Genomic DNA, 18,733 nt, shown 5'->3' with positions numbered 1-18,733 from the left:
CTCAGTTAAACCCAATAACGTTTACCACATGTAGAACAGGGAGATAGAGTGACTGTTGTGGAATCATTTTGTAGCAAACAAAGAGAAAAGAGAAGACAGTTTTTTTATTTTTAGATGGTAAAACCGTCATTTGATATTACATATTTTAAAAACAGTGTGAATACAAATACCCATTTTTTTTATTCTGACGGATGATGACGGTCGCAGCTATGAAGAAAAGTGAAACAGAGTACTGTTGAGGTCGAATGTTGAATTTGGAGGGAATGGCTTACAGCGATGATCACACTACCGTTGCCACTCGGCAAGTCTTTGACATCTCTTTTGGGAAATTGGATGGGACCATGCACCCGAACCCTGGATTAAAATCCAGGAAGTGATTCCATTTTCCTACTTATATTAATTAATCTATACATAATATGTACTCTTTATCAAACTTAGCAGTTAAGATTAAATGTTAAAAATATGTTACAATTAGATCTGTATAGTCTACTGTGTTCTTTCCGACACTATGAACGAGAGCTTTGAAGTTTTGTGGGTCAAAATCCGCCCCAAGCGGCTAACTGTTTACAATCCGCCGAGCGCAAGCGATCCTTTGATTTTGGACTTCCTCTACAAATAGCTGTCTACAATCGAAGCCCTTTTTCCTGATTGTGGTCTCATTCTTCTAGGGGATTTTAACAAGTTAAACTGCACTCGTTTATAGAGCGCTTTCAATCTCGAGCAAATCGTCCCGTTTGCAACTCGCTGGCAGAGTAATCTGAACCCAGTTTTTACCAACCTCAACACCTTTTACGATGTCACCAATAAGTTGCCTCCTTTCGGCCTCCCTGATCATGATACAGTGGCAGTACAACCCTTGGCTAGGCAGGACCTTCTGTAGGATAAGATCCTGCTTAAATCAAGAGAACTGCGGGTTACAACTCCTCTGGCCATGCGAACTTATCTCGAAGAAGTCAACCTTGGTCTCCTGGTAGGTCGCAAAGAGTCATGTGAAGAGAAAACGCGCACGCTCGAAACTCGAAACAATAATCAAGACCTGCATGGATACCTTGCTTCCCCCTTAATCCAAGATGGTCATTGCGAATGAACCACCATGGATCAACAAACAAATAAAATACCTATTTCACGAGCGTCAAACAGCCTTTGTTCGTGGTGACGAGGCTAGTTTTCGTCGCCTTCGGAATCGTGTTAGCCGCTTACGTAATTCCTGTCGCGCTAAATAATATAAGTCCAAAGTTGAACATCTGAGACACGGCACTCCTCGTAGGTGGTGGAATGAAGTCAAAAGGCTCCGCGGGATGCCATCAGCTACGCGCACTGACCCGACTTCAATCTTGAAACATATTAACTCAGGGCCTGACTCTAGTCTTACGACCTTTGCTAACACCATTAACAACGAGTTCCTCGCCCCTATGAACTCCTTTTCTCCGCTGCATCCGGAAGCCTCAGACGATGTGCGCCAAACCAATCCGCCAACGGTTACTCTGCTTTCTAAAGAAAGTTACCGCCCTTAATCCGGCTAAAGTCTCAGGGCCGGACGGCATGCCTGCGTGGCTTTTGAAAGAGAACGCAGACTTACTGGCCCAAGTGGTTAATGATATCCTTAACTGTTCATACTCGGAGGCTCGATTACCCCAGTCCTGGAAGGAAGCCGATATTGCCCCTGTTTCTGTACGACATAAACAAGCACTTGAGACCAATCTCACTCACTCCTATCCTTTCCACGTTGGGTGAAGACTTTGTGGTTGATCGTCACGTCAAACCTGCCGTGCTTTCTAAGGTTGATCCTAGGATCAAGTTTGGCACCGTTCCCGATTCAAGTACCTCAGAAGCCCTAGTTAGCATAGCATAATCCACGCCTGGAACAGTGCCACTGACAGTAATGCAGCCACCGTGAGGTTAGTTATCTTTGACTTTAAGAAAGCTTTCGACCTCATTGACCACCGGATTTTGGTCAGGAAGCTGTGCTCATATGATATCCCTGACCCTGTTATGTCTCGGATCATCTATTTCCTCACTTCGCGCAAACAACGTGTTAAACTTGGCCATAACTGCTTCTTAGAATGGGTGTGATCCCCAAGGCATGAAATTGGGGCCATGGCTCTTCATCATCATGATCAACGAGCTTCATATTCCGGCCACCGATCTCTGGAAATACGTCGACGATACCACCATCTCCGAGACGATAAGCAAGAACCAAGACAGTCACATCCAGGATGCTGTTGACACCCTGGTCAACCACGTTTCCGCGGACAAGTTTCAACTTAACGAGACTAAATGCAAGGAACTGCGCATAAACTTTAGCACTAAGAACACCACTTCATTCGACTCCGTTGTAGTTAACGGCATGCCTATTGAATTAGTTGCCAGTGCCAAAATACTAGGCCTCAATGTCTCTGGTGATTTGAAATGGAACTGTCAAATTGACTCCATTATTAAGAAAGCTAAGAAGCGCCTGTACATTTTATCTCAGTTAAACGCTCTTGCCTAGGTACCCAGTGAGCTAGTTCAGTTTTTCTGCAATTGCATTCGCGCGATCACGGAGTATGCATGTCCTGTCTTTCACGACAGTCTTCCAGCGTATCTCTCCAATGAGCTTGAGGGAGTACAAAGGCGGGCTATGCGCATTATTCTCCCTTTCCGCTCGTACAAAGAGTCTTTGGTTGAATCTGGCCAGATTAAACTTAAAGACCGCCGCCAGGAACTTGTAGACAAAGCTCCACGGCCTTCTCCCTGCTCTAAATACCTGTAGGTTGAACCTTAAAAACACTCGGAAATTTAGGCCCGTTTTCAAGACGAACAGATTCCGTTATAGTTATATTACGTCCAGTGCTCTCAAAGCTTAAATTGTGTTCCTGATCTATAGTTTTACAACTTTCTATCTAGTGTATAGTATAACTTTTTGTCCTATACTCATACGTAAGTCTACTTAATACTTCTAGTTTGCAGTGTTTATACAGTGATCATTTTTACTAGGCCACTGATCGGCCTTCATTACTTTAAAAGCTTCGAAGCAATAGGCCTCGTCGCTTTTAAACGTGCTTTATCAAAGCACGGTTTTTTTAAAAGCAAACACCTTTTTCAACCTCAGTTTCTACCACGAATCATTATACCTATCCACCTTTGGTTTTTTAACAAGCTTAACTTTTAAAGGATTACTTTCTATTCGATTTTTTTCCACTCGTCGCACCCAACTGATTCAAAAGAGACAAAAACGATGATACAAAGAAACAAATATTACCTTTATAAACGCTGTTGTTCGTAATTTCAACGAAGATTGACGATGCCAAGAGGCAAAACCTCCAGTCGGCTCCACCACCTCCCTTTAAATAACCATCTGTTACCAGTTTAATGAGGCTCATAGCCCGTTTTCCGGTTTCTGAAGTTTCACTGTGCACCTAAAGAGATGAACAATAATAAACAAACAAATAAATGAATGACTAAACATGAATATATAAATTTAGTAGCTATCCATTACATAACCTTACACAAACTGAAACATTGTACAACACAAATAACAAAGACATATCAAATTGAAAAGAAAAAACTAAAAAAGCAACAGCACACACGAGAAAACGGCAACACTCTTTTCCGAAATATCTAAACTGATAGAAAGAGAGCATCGTTGAGTTACCTAGAAAAAACCTGTGGAGGTTGACCATAATTTCTGTTCTTTTTTTAACTTTAAAATTCACATAAAGCTATGAAATCTGTCCATGGGACTAAAAAACTGATTATTTCTGAGGAGGATTTTACCACTTGAATGTCACACTCTCGATTAAACATGGATTCTAATCCAACAGTGATGATTCATGTAAGATGTACTAGGAGTTTTGCTGATCTAAGGGGCAAAATAGCGTTTTGAAATAATTTTCTCGGCGCAATGGAAAACTTTTAGTAGATTAAAAGATATCAGCATGAAGTGAGTAGATAGGCTTCGATTGTTATGTACTATTCGTTGCAGAAATAACTTACCATTCCTTGTAGGTGAATCAGTATACAATGCAAATTGAACCACTCATCTCTTTTAGTTGGTTGGAAACTCTTACTCTTCTCCTGATTAAGTTTCCGAAGGACATTTAAGTTCTCGCTTTCAATTTCTTTTTTTCTACAAAACTCTTGACATTCATACAGGGAGGCGACTAACTTTTTTGTCGCAGTTGATTTGTTGAGCAGTCTCAAAAGATGAGAGATGGTAGTTTGGATTAACTCCAGTGAGTAACGAAAAACATCCTTTCTTTTGGTGTTCAAACTTTTTAGCTTTTCTTGCATCGTTTTCAGATCTTCTTTCCTGTCCACAACGAGCATCTTTTCTTGCAAGACATGTTGCATTAGATATAACCATAAAATACGGCTGTACACAAAGAGTTTGAGGTTTTGCTCCGAATGTTCATCCTTGGTAAATAATCTCTCGGATGATAGAATCGAAGATCTAATGGTTTCTTCGACAGCCTTCAAGTTTTCGTTGCTGCTGCCGAAATTTTCTTTGCAGATCAGATGAAACAGCTGCTGCAGTGCACGTCTGACAACTTTACCACTGTTTAAACTGCAAGTTAATTTTGCCAAAATTTTGCAGACTTCTTCGCGGTCATTTGGGGTAAAGCACTTTTCCCAGGATTGTTCAAGATATGGAAGCACTGCACTCAAAATGAAAAATTCCTTCTCCTTCTTAACAATGCCTGTGTTCTTGTCCATATCTTGAATGAACTGATCTGGGTTCTCCAGAAATGACTGAATTGTCCATTTGTAATTTCTATCTAATAAAAGCAGAGTCAGAGTTACCGAAAAAAAAAACTCAGCCTTCTTTCCCATATGAACTTAGCGAATTTTCTAAGCTGTGCTAAGGCCATAAATCAAAAGCCAAAAGTATTGTACACCAGAATGTGTCTTGCTGTCTGTAATGTTTCAAGGGTACCCAAATTATTGCAGGAACATACAATGTTCAGACATGCTTCATCTAATCATCTTTGGAATTTAACAGAATGACAACCAAAAGCCGTCTTAAATTATTTTCCTATTTACTGTTGGTATTATTGCAAAAGAAATACTTGTATACTTGCAAAAACATTGCAAAGAAACCTAATTTAAAAGAATTTTACGTAAGTTTTTTAGTAATATTAAATTGAAAATTGTGGCAAACAATTTTACAGTGAGACCACACGAACCAAGGCCACCCAGACAAAAAATGAGACAAATTTTGGAACTAGCCAATCATAAGTCGAGATCTAAATAATGAAATTGTGCATAATTTTGTACTCAGAGCCAGTTAAAGATACGTTGCGAACCAGTTTTCTAAAGGATGGGTAGCCTCGGTTCGTGTGGTCGCAGTGTAAATATGCCAGTGTGGCAACTGACAGGCTTTTATCCTTCAATACTTTTTTATTGTTATATTTTTTTTATTTACCTTTTTGTCTGTGTAAATGCTGTAATTAGTTTTGTAACTTATCTATTTATTTTTTTTCTTTGGCTTTGTATTAATGTTGTTACTTTGTCGTCAATAATAATAATAATAATAATAATAATAATAATAATAATAATAATAATAATGGATATGTTTCTATGCGTCACCGCCGCGGGGGTGAGCTGAAAATTTGTTCAAGTCTGCTTAACGAGCCAATCAAAGCTGCAAAGTTACCCACTTCTTTAAAGCAATTGACTTGAGACAAGCTGCTATCCTTGCCTAAGTTTTCTACTCAGAAAAGAATGCACAGCCAGCCAATAAAGTGGAGTCATCGGTCTAAAACAAATGTGATGATGACGACTATACTTTGCCTTTGTAAAAATGTTTAGGCATGTAACTTCCTGTTACTCACTCACCATCATTAACAAGGACGCCTTTTCCAGGGCATGGCCTCCACGCACGCTCTCTCCATTCGGGCGGTTGATTGTATTGCATTTGCTTCTGATCGAAACCTTCCTCATCGCCTTGAGGAGGCTGTGTTGTGCAATTTTGAGTGTCGTCAACAGCTGCAGTTGATAAGATAACATTATTAAATTATTATGACCGTGACAAGCAATAACTTAACACCGAGACTGACAGTTTTGTACGCAAACCTTTTATTAAATTTTCAGTTGTTTATGTAAATAGGGAATGAAAAGCCCCAAGGGAGTTACTTTTAAAGATATACATATTTATACAGTGGTAGAAGACAGTCTTAGATGTGCATGTTGTTGCTTCATTTTATCCTAGTTTTAAATTTCATGTTTCAAAGTCATTATCGTACATTATCATACCCTAAGATTCGCTGGAACCAGGTAATCGTAAGCGAAAAACATGAAAATTCAACCGGCAAATGGGACTCCTGATGCTACAAGTGTATGCTGCACTTAAATCGGCCCGCCACGATGGTCTTGCAGTATGTTATTAATTCTAATGTTGGCGTGCTATCAAGCTCTCTGGTTTGAATCTAACTATTTAAAGATTAATTCGGCAAAAAGGCGAGCAGTTGCCATTGGCCTATCTCTATATGAATGTGAAATTCACCTTAATGGCAAGACATGGAGAGACGCAAGATACACTTAAGATCCTAGTGGTGTAGCAAATTGAATTTCAAAGCGCATATAGAAAAACAGCTTAGAAAGGCTTGCGCAAAGGCATCGGCCCTTCGGAGACTACGCAAGTTTTACTCGAAGGATGTAATGGTATGTCTCTATAACGCGCATGTGCTCCCACACCAACAATAGTGTGGACCTCTTCCTTTGGAAATTGGTAATGTCGAGGCTAATAAAATGGAGAACACTAACTATTATTTATCAAGATCCATTTTGAAATATTCAAAGTCTGTGTTATATGTGACCCTTTCTTTTAAATATAGCTGATATTCAATCTCTATAACAACGTCGACAGACAAAACGTGTGCGAGTGATGAAAGAACAACTACTGAAAACGTCAGGTACTGATGTTTTATCCTCTAGGAAAAAAACTGAGAAAAATTTATCTTCGTTACTTAGGACCCACAGATAACGCACGGCAGACAAATCGACAATAGAAAACAAACTTTTTAGAAAAACAAGGTACACTGAGTGAAACAAACTATTTAATAATTTAAATTTTCCCCTTGGAAAATAATCATCCTAGCAGCACACGGTGTGAATGGTTTGGCTTATTGTTTGACAATATTTTTGCTCTCAGTTGTCGAGCGCCGGCCAAAGAAGATGTCACGCAAAATTCCATGATCTCGTGCATGAGATAATTAAGGGTAACATTAAATGATGCATAATTTCATTGCATATTTTCAGCTATTTTCGGAAAGGAGGTGATTTCTTAAAATGTTATCGAGCAAAATGAGTTCGTAAACAAGTCGCATTCTTTCACGGTCGAACTGTGGGAAGAGTCCAACATTTTCACGTGCAAACCGCGATCTATTTTTAAAAAACCTTGAGTTAATTAGATTAAAGTACCCCTAACCCTTCAATTTGTTTTCTTTTGGTAGATTTCCATATCTTTCAAGAACTCATTTTCGAATAAAATTTTCAGAAGTATTGAATCCTTTTGTTTTTACGAGCGCTAAAAGTTACTGAAACCCCTGACTGAAACTTTTAAATTTTTGCGCGCTATAAGCCCCGCTGGACAAATTTTTGTCTCGTGGGCTCATTAGGAACGAGCCAATGAGAAGCGTCTGATATTTGACACTTTTGTAGCTGTGACGTAAGAAAAGGACACCATTCCAAAGCACAAAGCATTGAAAGAAGGAATCTTATGCATGCTGATTCCTTTCTCTTTATTTCAAGAGTTGCTGCATCCAAAAACCACACATTTTTCGACCATTTTTTCTGTTTAACAATAATACCGCGAATCTTCGCATATTTTTGCACGATGTCCTTTTCTTACGTCACGCACCATATTTGGACACATTTGGCCGAGTGGGGAACTAATGCGAACGACAGGTGAAAATATCGACAAGACTGCTTTCAGTTTTAGCGCTCGTAGAAAAAAAAGGATTCCATATTTCTGAAATTTTTTTCGAAAATGAGCTTTTGAAAGATATGGAAATCTACCAAAAGAAAACAAATTGAAGGGTTAGGGGCACTTTAAGTTGTATTCTCTCGTACACGAACCACGGAAGCGGCAAATTCCAAAGCTTTCACGTCCAAACCGCTTGAAAATACAACTCACAGTAAGTGCCTGATCACATGAACCGGGGAAGCAATGCGCATGAACAGTTTATTACCTGCTGTCCTGTTTCACGCTTGGCTCATTCGCCCGACCGCCCGGTGAGCGTGATTATTTGGAATATTTCCACCCGGGATCCCGTCTATACTGGGATCCCAGCTAACCGGGCTGGCTCGGTTTTCATATAATCGCCAAGTTGATTTTTCTTGCGTTTAACTAAGGTGCCGCGATCTCTGCAAAGCGGGCCAGCCCGGCTTATTTAATCAGGCCCTTAGTTGATCTAGTTCTTTAGCAAGATTTTACGTCCTCCCCTTAACCTCACCGATTTTTCAAAGCCTCCGAGCACACATACAAAAATCCCCCCCCCCCCCCAAGAACATTTTCATACCCCCTTCTCTAATAAATAAACTTTTGGCCTTATCCATGTTCTTTCCACACAAATATTATCAAAAATAAGAGAAAAACAATCCTAAACAGAAGGCCTAACATCGTTAAAATAAGTACAAGTAAGTTTTAGACTATTGATTAGACTTGATAAGACAACCATCACTTCATTTCAACACACTGTTCCTACACTATCCTTTTATAACCAAATTGGCGCTTTAACAACTACCTAACTGCCACACAATTTGGCTATCTTTATTATTGATGTACGAGTATTTGATGCTGACAGGAGCTCGGTTACTGACCTTTTACCAAGATCTTTGGAGAGGGTCCAACAGCAACATTACCGATGTTTTGAAATACAAAGTTGTTGATGACTACAGGCTCATAGACGTCCTCTTCTTCATTGTCATCTGCAAATTAAGAGATAATAAAATCATAAGTAATTTTTCAATAACTTTTAAAGTAAATTTGTATTTATCATACATGTATATATTTTCTTGTAAAACTGAATATGATTAAAATTCTTGATTAAAGGTGTATTAACAAAAACAGACAAGCAATGAAAAACACTGGTGTTGATGAACTTGAAAGGTATTATTATCAGAACAAGAAATGACACTTATTATAAATAAATTTGCATCTATTGAAACAGTACAAATGCAGATCGTTTTTTAGCCACTGTACTTATCATTAAGTTTGATAAACAAAAGTGTCCATTGACATCGTGAAAAAACAAAGACTCTTTTAGTTGTGTCACTTAGGTGACACTCATCTTAAGCTTGCGCCACCTAGGTGTGTCATTCCCTTCAATATATTCCTTTATAAAAATAAAATCAATTCCAACAGCTCGCACAGTGACTGGGAGCCAGAGCGCGTTATGACCTTTTTTTTCACTGTGTTAGTAGAAGAGATTTGAGTCAGAGGGAAGGCAGTTTGAACAGAATACGATCGCTTCAAGCGCGTAGGATACTGGAATCGATGTGAACTGAACCTTCCCAAGTTTCCGTTATCACATTACACATTATTCACATTACTGTTGAGAGATTAATACTTATCAGTTCTTTTTGTTCTCCACGAGAGGCATGAAGGAAAAGTTGCAATGAAGTCAAACCCCGTCACGGACACTGAAGGTCCATAGAAAGTGTCCGGGACTATTAACGGGGCGTCCCTATTAAGTGGGTCATGTTATTAACGTAAAAAAGACACCTTTCTTATAACAAAATACTAAAGAAATAAAACAGGAAGTTGTCAAATTAACCATCTCTACTCTACACAAAGCCGTCATTTAGTAGACTACATCCCAAAGGAAACACTCAAAGATTGCTCATTCTTATCAAAAATTCTTCCCTGTAAAAATCGTTTGTTGACAAACAGTCTGAAATTAACGTCTACATTTTATCCTATACGGTGTACTGTAACGCTGGGAACATTGACATGCAGTCAAAAAGTTAAGAAAAGGCTCATAACAGCACACAGTTAACGATGAAGTATCCGCATTAGCGTGGTTGAATTTCTATGAGAATCTGTTGATTGGGCAAGAAACAACTGTCCGTATTAATAAGCGGGTTGAATTTAGGGAAAATGTATGAGAGAGATGAAAAAAGAGCTGTCCGTAATAACGAGGTACCCGTATTAAGCGGGTGTCCGTTAAGAGGGTTCGACTGTATTCTCAATAAATAAAAAGAATGTCTATTCTATCTCAACATACCAGGTTTACTTGTCTCTTCTTTTAGTTTTGTTAGTTCATCCTCGATTTGCCCCACCTTGTCATCAGCTTTGTCACATCTTTGATGTAACAAATCTTGGTTTTGCTCCAGTTGTTCTACTCTGCCATATGTATGAGCTAGACCTTCCTCTACCACTTGAAGTCGCATTGATAACTTTTCTTCGATGGACAGAAGTGTTCCCAAAACGTTTTTAATCTCTTCACTTCCAATTTCTGAAACTTCCATTAGCTTCTCTTCTAGTGCATCAAGCTGTTCAGTATGCTGATACAACCTCTTTTTATGGCATGCATCCTGATCTTTAAGAGTGGCAACATCCTCTAAAACCTTAGCCTGCAAGACCGCCGTATCACTCAGTTTTAACTCCATAGATTTGTAGTCGTCGATGAGTTCCCTTACTTCATTTTGTACCAAACAGAGAGTATCTTTTACTAAATAATTTTCCACGATTAACTGACGGCCTGTGAGAAACAAGAAACTAGAAAGTGTTAATCTGTAGAAGTATCTATCAAAACCCAGCCAACAACGACGACAAAAACAACCAGTTTTTTTTTTTTTTGAAAATAGAGAAAAACAACCTACCATTATCCTTTGAAGGTGAAAACCAAAACGACAGTGGTGGACTTTTTTTTTTCTGAAACTTACCCGCAGACCAATTCGTCCGCTGTTTCTGAGTCCCTGTTTGGACTTATTTTAGATTTTTCATTAAGTCCCATAAAAGTACCAATATTTAGATGTTATTTACATGTACTAGGTGTAGTGTGAAGGAGGCAGTGATCGAGCTAGTTCAGAGGTTACGTAGCTTTGGACCTCGGCTGTTTCTAGCCTTGTCTTAAACCCCATTCGGACCACCTTTGCATCCTGAACCCTGAAATTCAATTTGGTTTTCTTTTAAGAGTATCCCAACAACAACTTTTGCTTCGTTTAGACCTACTAAAAAATATTAGCCCAAAAGAGTTTCTCGGTAAATACAAGGTAAAATAAAGTTTATGTTTTTTTTTGTTATTCCTTACACATACGGTGAGAACACATCTAAAGTCATAACCTGTTTAAATCACCATTGAATCCTCCTTTCAACCTTCCTGTAAAACCTGTTTTAACCTGTTGTAGACAACACCCCTGCTGCACTTAGGCCCCAACTGGAACTGTTCAGGGTCTCATACCACTATTCCGATTAATTATAACTGACAATAGCAAACGGAACTGTAAGGAAAGCGTTTTTTTAAAGAATTTTGTTTACCTGTTTTGTTATTCAGTTTTTTTATATATATATATCCTACATTTTTATACCATATCGCAGCTGGAAGTTGTTACCTTTTTTTTGCCAATCAGCAAGCTGTTCAAGTTCTTTTTCCTCCACTGCCGTCTTTAGTCCCAGACTTCTCACCAATGTCTTCAGCTTGTCAAAGCAATCATTGAACAGGGCATCTGTCCACTCATTTACGACAACATGGCCCCATTTGTTTCTAACATTTTCCCTGACATCATCAGCTGAAGCCTGGGTATGTGAGGAGAACACAGTGGCAGGCATGTACTTCTTACATCCTAACAGGCGAAGGATGGCAGTCATGTCCAGCGACTCATCAAAGGCTAAAAACATAGCCAGATAATCTGGCAGATACAACTTTGCCAAGTCTACGGGGCTATTGATGTTGAAATTGAAGTTGCAAAAACCATGCACAAGATTGTTGTTGTTGATATTTTGAAATTTCAAGTTCTTCAAGATTGGATCTGCTCGGACCAGACCATGATTTAATGTCTTTAGAGTACAAGGCGGGCTCAGACGTTGACAGCGTTTATCCATATTTGCATAGTTGGTGTCCATTCCTTGTTTGACGACATCCCGCAAAATAGGAGCAACCTTGTTCAAGGCAATTCCCACGACAATCCATCTCTTTTCCTCATCACAGACCATCATCTTCAGAGATCAGGTGAACAGAATAAAGAAACCGGACATAAAACAAAAACAACGATGTTTATTCAAACTCAATGACAACGACATTGACTGGTGAAGTACCTATCATAACACGTGAAAAACACTATCCACTGTTTTAGTATATACTAATTACGAATAATGTAGATGGTGGCAGGTAGATGGTTACAAATGTAACATTAACTTGTCATCGTAGATAATGACTGAGCCCCAGTGGTGCAACGGTACGCTCTGGGCTGTATGTTGTCAATAAATTTATAGATTCTGAGAACACATTTTTCAGACAATGAATTATGCAGATGAACCTCCCTCGATAGCATCTAGTTCACTTACAATGTCTTTCACTGCTGATTACTGATTACTGGTGCTAACAAATCTGCTATCGCATTTTTTATATAAAAGGGTGTTTGTTGCCATATTTGATGACTAAGTTTTAAAAACAAAAAATTTGTTTACCTTTCTAGTTGTCTGAAAGCCACCACGATGATTTTTTCTTCACATATCTTTAACGTAAAAAAAAGTACTAAATAAATAAATCAGCTAGTAATCATTTTAATAGGCTAATTTCTGAACACCAAAAGGCAATTTTATATAGGCCCTAAGCTACAGGATAAATAAATATTGTTCCCCATGAAACTTCTGACGTCTAGAGTTTGACCCTCGTTAACTGATTGTCAACCGCAACGTGAAATGCTTTTTACTGATTGGTACTGAGGTACTGGGGGACATATACCATGACAAAGCTGTTACAGTTAAAAAAAGGTCAGACACACCGCTCAATTGAAGTTTGCAAGCGAGACTAGCGAAAAATAACGGAGCAATCCTCGGGGCTTCAATAGCACAAAAAAGCTTCACAAAAACACAAACAATAACAACAACAACGGCCACAACAACAGATAACATTAACTGGGTAAGCACTTTTTTCAGACGTTTCTTTGGGTTGGATTGAAAGGGTTACAAGAGATGTTTTGCTTGACGAATTTTATAGAAAAAGGCAAAAATGTTTCTCGGCTTGTGATTGCTAATAATGTCCAAGCCGATTATCCAACTGCGATGCAAAATTCTGTTCTCACTTAACTATATTATCGTGTTATCCATGAACATCAGTGCCGGAAAAAAAATACTTTTCTCGCAAAATGGTACATAGCAAGCGCAATAATCTATGTCTAAAAAGAAACACTATTGAACACTCATCAGCCCAGCTGAGACGAGTCGAATAACATGTTTTTTGACCAATGCAGTGCGGGTAGGCAAGTTGTACCGGCGACTCGCCGATCGGACCAAAAGTCATCACCGAAGGCCCGAAAAAACCGCGTTGCTTTAGTTTTTTTCTAGATTTCCTTCAAGGTGACATGCTGCCTATGCATGTTTCATAAATTTTTGTTTTCAGTTTCAAATGTTCCTGTTCTGTTTTTGCCATGGTCTACTTTCCTCTCCTTTCCTTTGTAGTGATTTACTGAGGTAACAAACCAGAACCGCTTCAAATCTGTGGCCCGGATATTAAGCCGTTTGCCATCGTTTTTCAAGGTCCTCTAGTACACTATTTGCCAATTGAAATCACTAGATCTGAGTCTCTCTTGCCTTGTCAGAAAAAATGCTTACTTTCTAAACCAGTGAACCCATTAAGTCTCTTTGATTCAAATCTGTCCACGGGGAACTAGTGCTTTCTGGCAGCCTCCTAGACAAAGATATCTTGCAATGTTTGTATAATTCCGTTTATCATTTACCCTCAGTTACTGATTATTTGTAAGTGTAGTTCTTAAAATGTTTCTATTATTCTACTTATTATCTTCCCTCTGTATTTCCCTTGATATATTCACTTTTTGTAGTAGGTATTTTTTGGCGCAATTAAATAAAAAAATCAGTGAAGCACATCTCAGCAATATGCAGATTCTACTGGGTCGCATTAAAGAGAGAAAGCGAGGATTACGAAATCAGTATATTATACACTTAATGTCAGATTGCGAGCGAAACAGTTAGTTTTGTTTTCCAGAGAGTCCTGATGTTTAACAAGACGAAGTCGAGGGAAACATCAGGATTGGAGGAAAAACAAAACTAACTGGTTTCCCGAGGGACCTGACATTAAGTGTTTTGTTATATTTTTAGACTTTCAATTCAACAGCAAGAATCAACCAATGGCAGTCCCTGTTTAGTTGATTGAAAGTCTAGGAATATAGCACTTCCTTTTATGCGCTCAAAATGTTTGCCAAATGCCTTCACAGAGCCATGCGTAATTTCCCACTTATATGCAGAGCTTACTACGCGGAAATAAACTTTTTCCTGGTTTAGTTTCATTATGAAACTGCTTGCTGCGCAAACGTTTTGAAGCTTGTGAGCGCACTGTCCGGGGAAGGCCCTGCCATATATGGGTAATATACAGAGGTATAAGTATTTGCCATTGCCGCTGTGAGGGATAGGGTTTCCAAGCACCTTAGTCTGTGGCAAAGTGTAGAAATCAGAGAGTTTGGTTAGACAAGCGTAATACATTGCAGTTGAACACGGTCTGGCTTAATCCAACCAGAGTCCAGTTGTACACCTCCACTCACATATTCTTAGAGTGTCCTCAACCCCCCCCCCTCCCCGCCCCCCTTTCTTCTCCCCTCTTGGCGATTAAAGACATCCTATGCACACTAATAAATTCTTTGACATGGATTTACTCCACAAAAGTATAATTGTTCTTATGGAGTAAAAGTACCTATTATCCAAATACCTACAACATAATAACTTAAAGAAAAACCTGCGATGAACTAACCTGAATCTATCTTGATTGAACAACAGAATCCTACTGAACCGGAATCAGGGCTTTGTTTCCTTCGTCATTAGCTTGGACAATGGGTTGGAAAATTTGTATTTGAGCCTTAAAATAGTTGTGGACAACAGCACGCATAGAATCTTCGTAAAACACCTCAGTTCAAGTAGTTAACACTTCACTGCGTCGTAGCTATGCATCTAGAAGCCCATGGGCCATTCCCGAGCCCTATATTTGGATATGTCATCATGTCTTATTTAGGAGGTGTTGGCTCTGTGTCACAAAGGGCTCTTGTGGTGCATTTGTCATATTTCGATAACTCTAAACCGCAAAGCATGACCGCAATCAAGGTCTGGTTCACAGAGTGAGAAAAATTTTAACTACGTTTGACAAATACGCAAAGATTACAAAAACAAGAACTACCCTTAAGGCTATCAGGTAGCCTGTTGGTGCGCGTCTGTACACCTCCACGTACACTGGCTAAATATCAGCTACTACAGTATACCGCGCAATTCTAACGTCAACAACATGTTCCAAGCTTGCCCTTATGTGACAGTAGGTTTGTAATTTAGGATTTTTTCACCCGCGAAAGGTTGGTGTTCCCCAAAACACTCGGTGTCCTGAAAACAAGACCAACAACAAGACCAAGAAAACAAATACCACTAACCTGTGATCGGGCCAAGTTATAGCAGCTCTCATGCATTCGCTCTTCCGTTTTCGCGATAAAATTGAGCTTAATAAAAATCCTTCAGGTAAACGCGTCAGGCCATGTGCTGCGACTAAGTCATGCTAAGTGGTCGCAGCAGCTGATTAACTGTTGGAGGGATATCACAGGAACTGTCTATTTTTGGTTAGTTTTGCCGGTTTTGTGGTAGTAAATAATATATGTATACCGTATTTTCTCGATTAAACGCCCCCGGCGTTTATTTAAAACTTGGCCTCAGGGACCCAGCGTTTATTTGAAGCCGGGGGGGGGGGGCACTTGGGTATTTTTTGGGTGGGTATGTGCCGCCCGGGACTCCAAATTGGCACCCCGTTCTAAAAAAAAATTCCCCTAAAATTGATGCCCCGTTCTAGAATTCGCTCTAAAACTGATACCCCGTTCTAAAAATGGGCCAATTTTTTATACTCCGTTTTAAGATGCAAAGAGTACAACAGTTTGCTTGTTAACGCATTGAAACATGTTTTTAAACGTAATCTGACCTTGAATAATTTCAAATGGCTGCTTACAAAACTGGAGCTTTCGTGCATTCGAAATATTATACCCCGTTCTAGAAAACGCCTCTGAAATGGATACCCCATTCTAAATCAGGAGCTTCAAAATCACGACCCCGTTGGGCGGCACGTACCCATATAGGTAATGTATGGGAGTACCCCCCCCCGGGATTTGAAGCCGGTGTTTAATCGGGGTCCGACGTTTAATCGAGAAAATACGGTATGTATAATTGCCCCCGCAGGGATTTCGCCCAGAAGGCGAAATTCCGAGGGGGCACTCTAGTAACTCGCGCGTATATTAAGGAAAGTACTTACAGTTGAAATATACAGTCATACAGTCAATATAGGAAAAATCTCGATTTGCTTGAACAGGGGCCGCGAGGAATCGGTAGGTAAAGATGACGTTTCTATTGTTTGCGCCCGTAAGTACGAAATGGTTAGGATGACGTAAAGACAGAAAATCCCGAAGGGACCGCCTAGGTAGATGTTGTGACATTTATTGTGCAGTCATATTTCGATACTCTTTTGCGTTACGTGTTATCAGTGATCATGACATTTTGTGGAGCAGTTGTTTTGAAAGTTATGGATCAAACAGGCACTCGTTTAGCGCAGATGAAGTTAGAAGGTGCATATAACTGTGTATATAGAAACACTTGGAGAGTTTGCCAGACACGAGTTCACAAATGTCACAAATCTCTGATTGGAGACCTTGCCGGACACTCTTTCTCTCTCTTTGACTGGACTAAGAGGCAACCCCAAACAAGCAAGACGAGTGAACATTGGCTAGCTTCTCACTAGCAGAACGATGGATGACTACAGAAATTCGCCGACAATCAAATTCTGTGATGACTTATTCGTTCATATTCCCTGCTCACAGATGTCCGTCTGCAATAATAAGTCTATAGAACTTATAGAATGCGCGAGCATGAGTTCAAACGTCCTTTTAATTTCTAAGGCTTCCTTTCCGGCAAATGAAATGAACTGAATGTAAAAAGTGAAACAAAAATAGCGAAAAATTCAACTTCTTATTAAATCTTTTCTTATGGTTTAGAATAAACTATTCTCGAAACTGAGAATGTTTTGATTAAAGCTGTGTAAATCGACCTGAAACTGTGCATGGAACCTTGCGTTTCCTGTATTTATCTCACCTATTGTATGGAATATATGTGTAAATCTTCCTTATGAATCGGTATATTTTTTAAAGAGCTACACAACGAGCAAGAATGCTATTGACCGATAATATACAGAGCGGGGGCAGCTGTAGTGTCCACTATTACTAGTATTAAAAAAGCCCTTGTTATTAGGTGTGGTAAATGGTGAGTACCGCTTGGGGAATGTAACGGAACAAATTATCCTTTGCGGCTGGGTTTGGACATGTTTTGTTCCCTAATGACGTCTATTTCTTTGTAGAATTATTTGACTTTCAAATGACGATGGTTACGTACTAAAATGCTCACGGACAGAGTTGATATAAAGGTTTTCAAAAAGGATGGTTTAATATCGGTCAAGTCCTTGTAACCAATTTGCTATTCAAAACGATACTCGATAGTGTGGCATGGCCTAGCTGGTATTTTTTGGGAAGTGCTTATTTCATGTTTACAACCAAAACGTTAACTGGGTACGACCTGGGCTGAGAAATATGCGCTTGATCTTACTTCTTGAGCTCAATACATAATCACTGTAGTGAAGAACCTGTCAGTCATTCGAGAGTCGAATCAAGTATGCGTACTATACTTCTAGGACTTGGGATCTAAGGATACCAGGGATCTCTTAATAGAATCTTGCCATGACATCAATCTATTTCCCGGAAGCTGCCTTACACCTTACCCTCAGTGTTACCATTGTCCAGTCGATGGCCAACAACCGGAGGTCGTTGTGGGCTGTCCGCTGCACAACGACATTGTGTTTTTTTTTTCTGTGAGTGACAAGTGTAAAGTTACCCGAAAACTAATGGGTAAAAACTATTTGAATCTTGCACTACGAGCCCCGTTTGTGTTCTTGTGTAATTTTAAGGTCAGTCAAACCTCCCGTAAGCAACACCCAAAATGCAAAGGTTTAGTGGTCGCTTACGGGACGAGGTCAGTTACGGGAACTGAACCACAGGGATTCCCTTTCTAGAAGAGGTCCGCACAATCTACATGTTGGAAGATAATTCACCGCATACAATCTCTAAGTTACGATATGTGTAGTTTTAAGTTGTCGCTAAAAGTGCATTGGCGTATTTCTCTTAGTATTGGTAAGTACCGTCAGCGAACACAGACTGGTCAAACCATGCCTTGAGTGGTCGCTTACAGGAGGCAAAAAAAGAAATGGAAAATTCAAAGTCACTTACAAGAAAAGGTCTTTTACGAGCTAGAGGCTCCATCTTTAGTGATTTCAGTGCGAAAATTTCGGTGCTTTGGACAGGAGGCCGCTTACGAGATGTGGTCGCACCTGAAGGTTCGAATGTTGTTATTTTGATACAAGTACTTTCCTTAGTGTAAACAAGTTGGGCAAGGCTGAAACTGACTAATTTTACCTAACATTGACCACCCTTCCCTCATATCTTTGGTCAGGCAATTCCAGAATTAGAGTTGTTTTTCTTTGGTTGCTTTTTACAAAAAGAAAGCGTG

At 39.5% G+C, this 18,733-nt stretch overlaps 2 protein-coding genes and 1 pseudogene across 2 annotated transcripts in view; 1 reads left to right on the top strand and 2 right to left on the bottom strand.

Annotated features, from left to right (window-relative positions):
* LOC140936507 (uncharacterized) overlaps positions 1 to 6,130 on the bottom strand; it is a 32,813-nt gene extending 26,683 nt beyond the window's left edge. The window contains exons 1-4 of the mRNA XM_073386026.1: positions 6,115 to 6,130; positions 5,818 to 5,967; positions 3,976 to 4,757; positions 3,242 to 3,398 (exon numbers count right to left, since the gene is read on the bottom strand). Of these exons, the coding sequence (XP_073242127.1) occupies positions 3,242 to 3,398; positions 3,976 to 4,757; positions 5,818 to 5,967; positions 6,115 to 6,130 (1,105 nt within the window). The remainder of the gene's footprint in view (positions 1 to 3,241; positions 3,399 to 3,975; positions 4,758 to 5,817; positions 5,968 to 6,114) is intronic.
* LOC140947696 (uncharacterized) lies at positions 1,333 to 2,491 on the top strand (annotated as a pseudogene).
* Positions 6,131 to 8,745: 2,615 nt separating the features above from the next.
* On the bottom strand, positions 8,746 to 12,662 carry LOC140934424 (uncharacterized). Its single transcript, XM_073384054.1, has 4 exons — positions 12,614 to 12,662; positions 11,539 to 12,142; positions 10,209 to 10,685; positions 8,746 to 8,910 (listed from the first exon to the last, which is right to left on the bottom strand). The coding sequence occupies exons 2-4, from the start codon at positions 12,140 to 12,142 to the stop codon at positions 8,795 to 8,797; spliced, it is 1,197 nt and encodes a 398-aa protein (XP_073240155.1). The 5' UTR covers positions 12,614 to 12,662; the 3' UTR covers positions 8,746 to 8,794.
* Between the last annotated feature and the right edge of the window lie 6,071 nt (positions 12,663 to 18,733).

This window comes from Porites lutea, chromosome 1 (assembly GCF_958299795.1).
Source record: "Porites lutea chromosome 1, jaPorLute2.1, whole genome shotgun sequence".
Classification (NCBI taxonomy): Eukaryota; Metazoa; Cnidaria; class Anthozoa; order Scleractinia; family Poritidae; genus Porites; species Porites lutea.
The sequence above is the reverse complement of the archived record's forward strand: the minus strand, read 5'-3'. Positions and strand labels throughout refer to the sequence as shown.

What these genes read in the sequence shown, in the direction of transcription:
- LOC140934424 (XM_073384054.1), bottom strand. Translation starts at nt 12,142, where the DNA reads ATGATGGTCTGTGATGAGGAAAAGAGATGGATTGTCGTGGGAATTGCC. An exon ending in TGCTGATTGGCAAAAAAAAG is followed by an intron (nt 10,686 to 11,538) that starts GTAACAACTTCC and finishes TGTTTCTCACAG; the next exon opens with GCCGTCAGTTAATCGTGGAA. An exon ending in AGAAGAGACAAGTAAACCTG is followed by an intron (nt 8,911 to 10,208) that starts GTATGTTGAGAT and finishes CTTAATTTGCAG; the next exon opens with ATGACAATGAAGAAGAGGAC.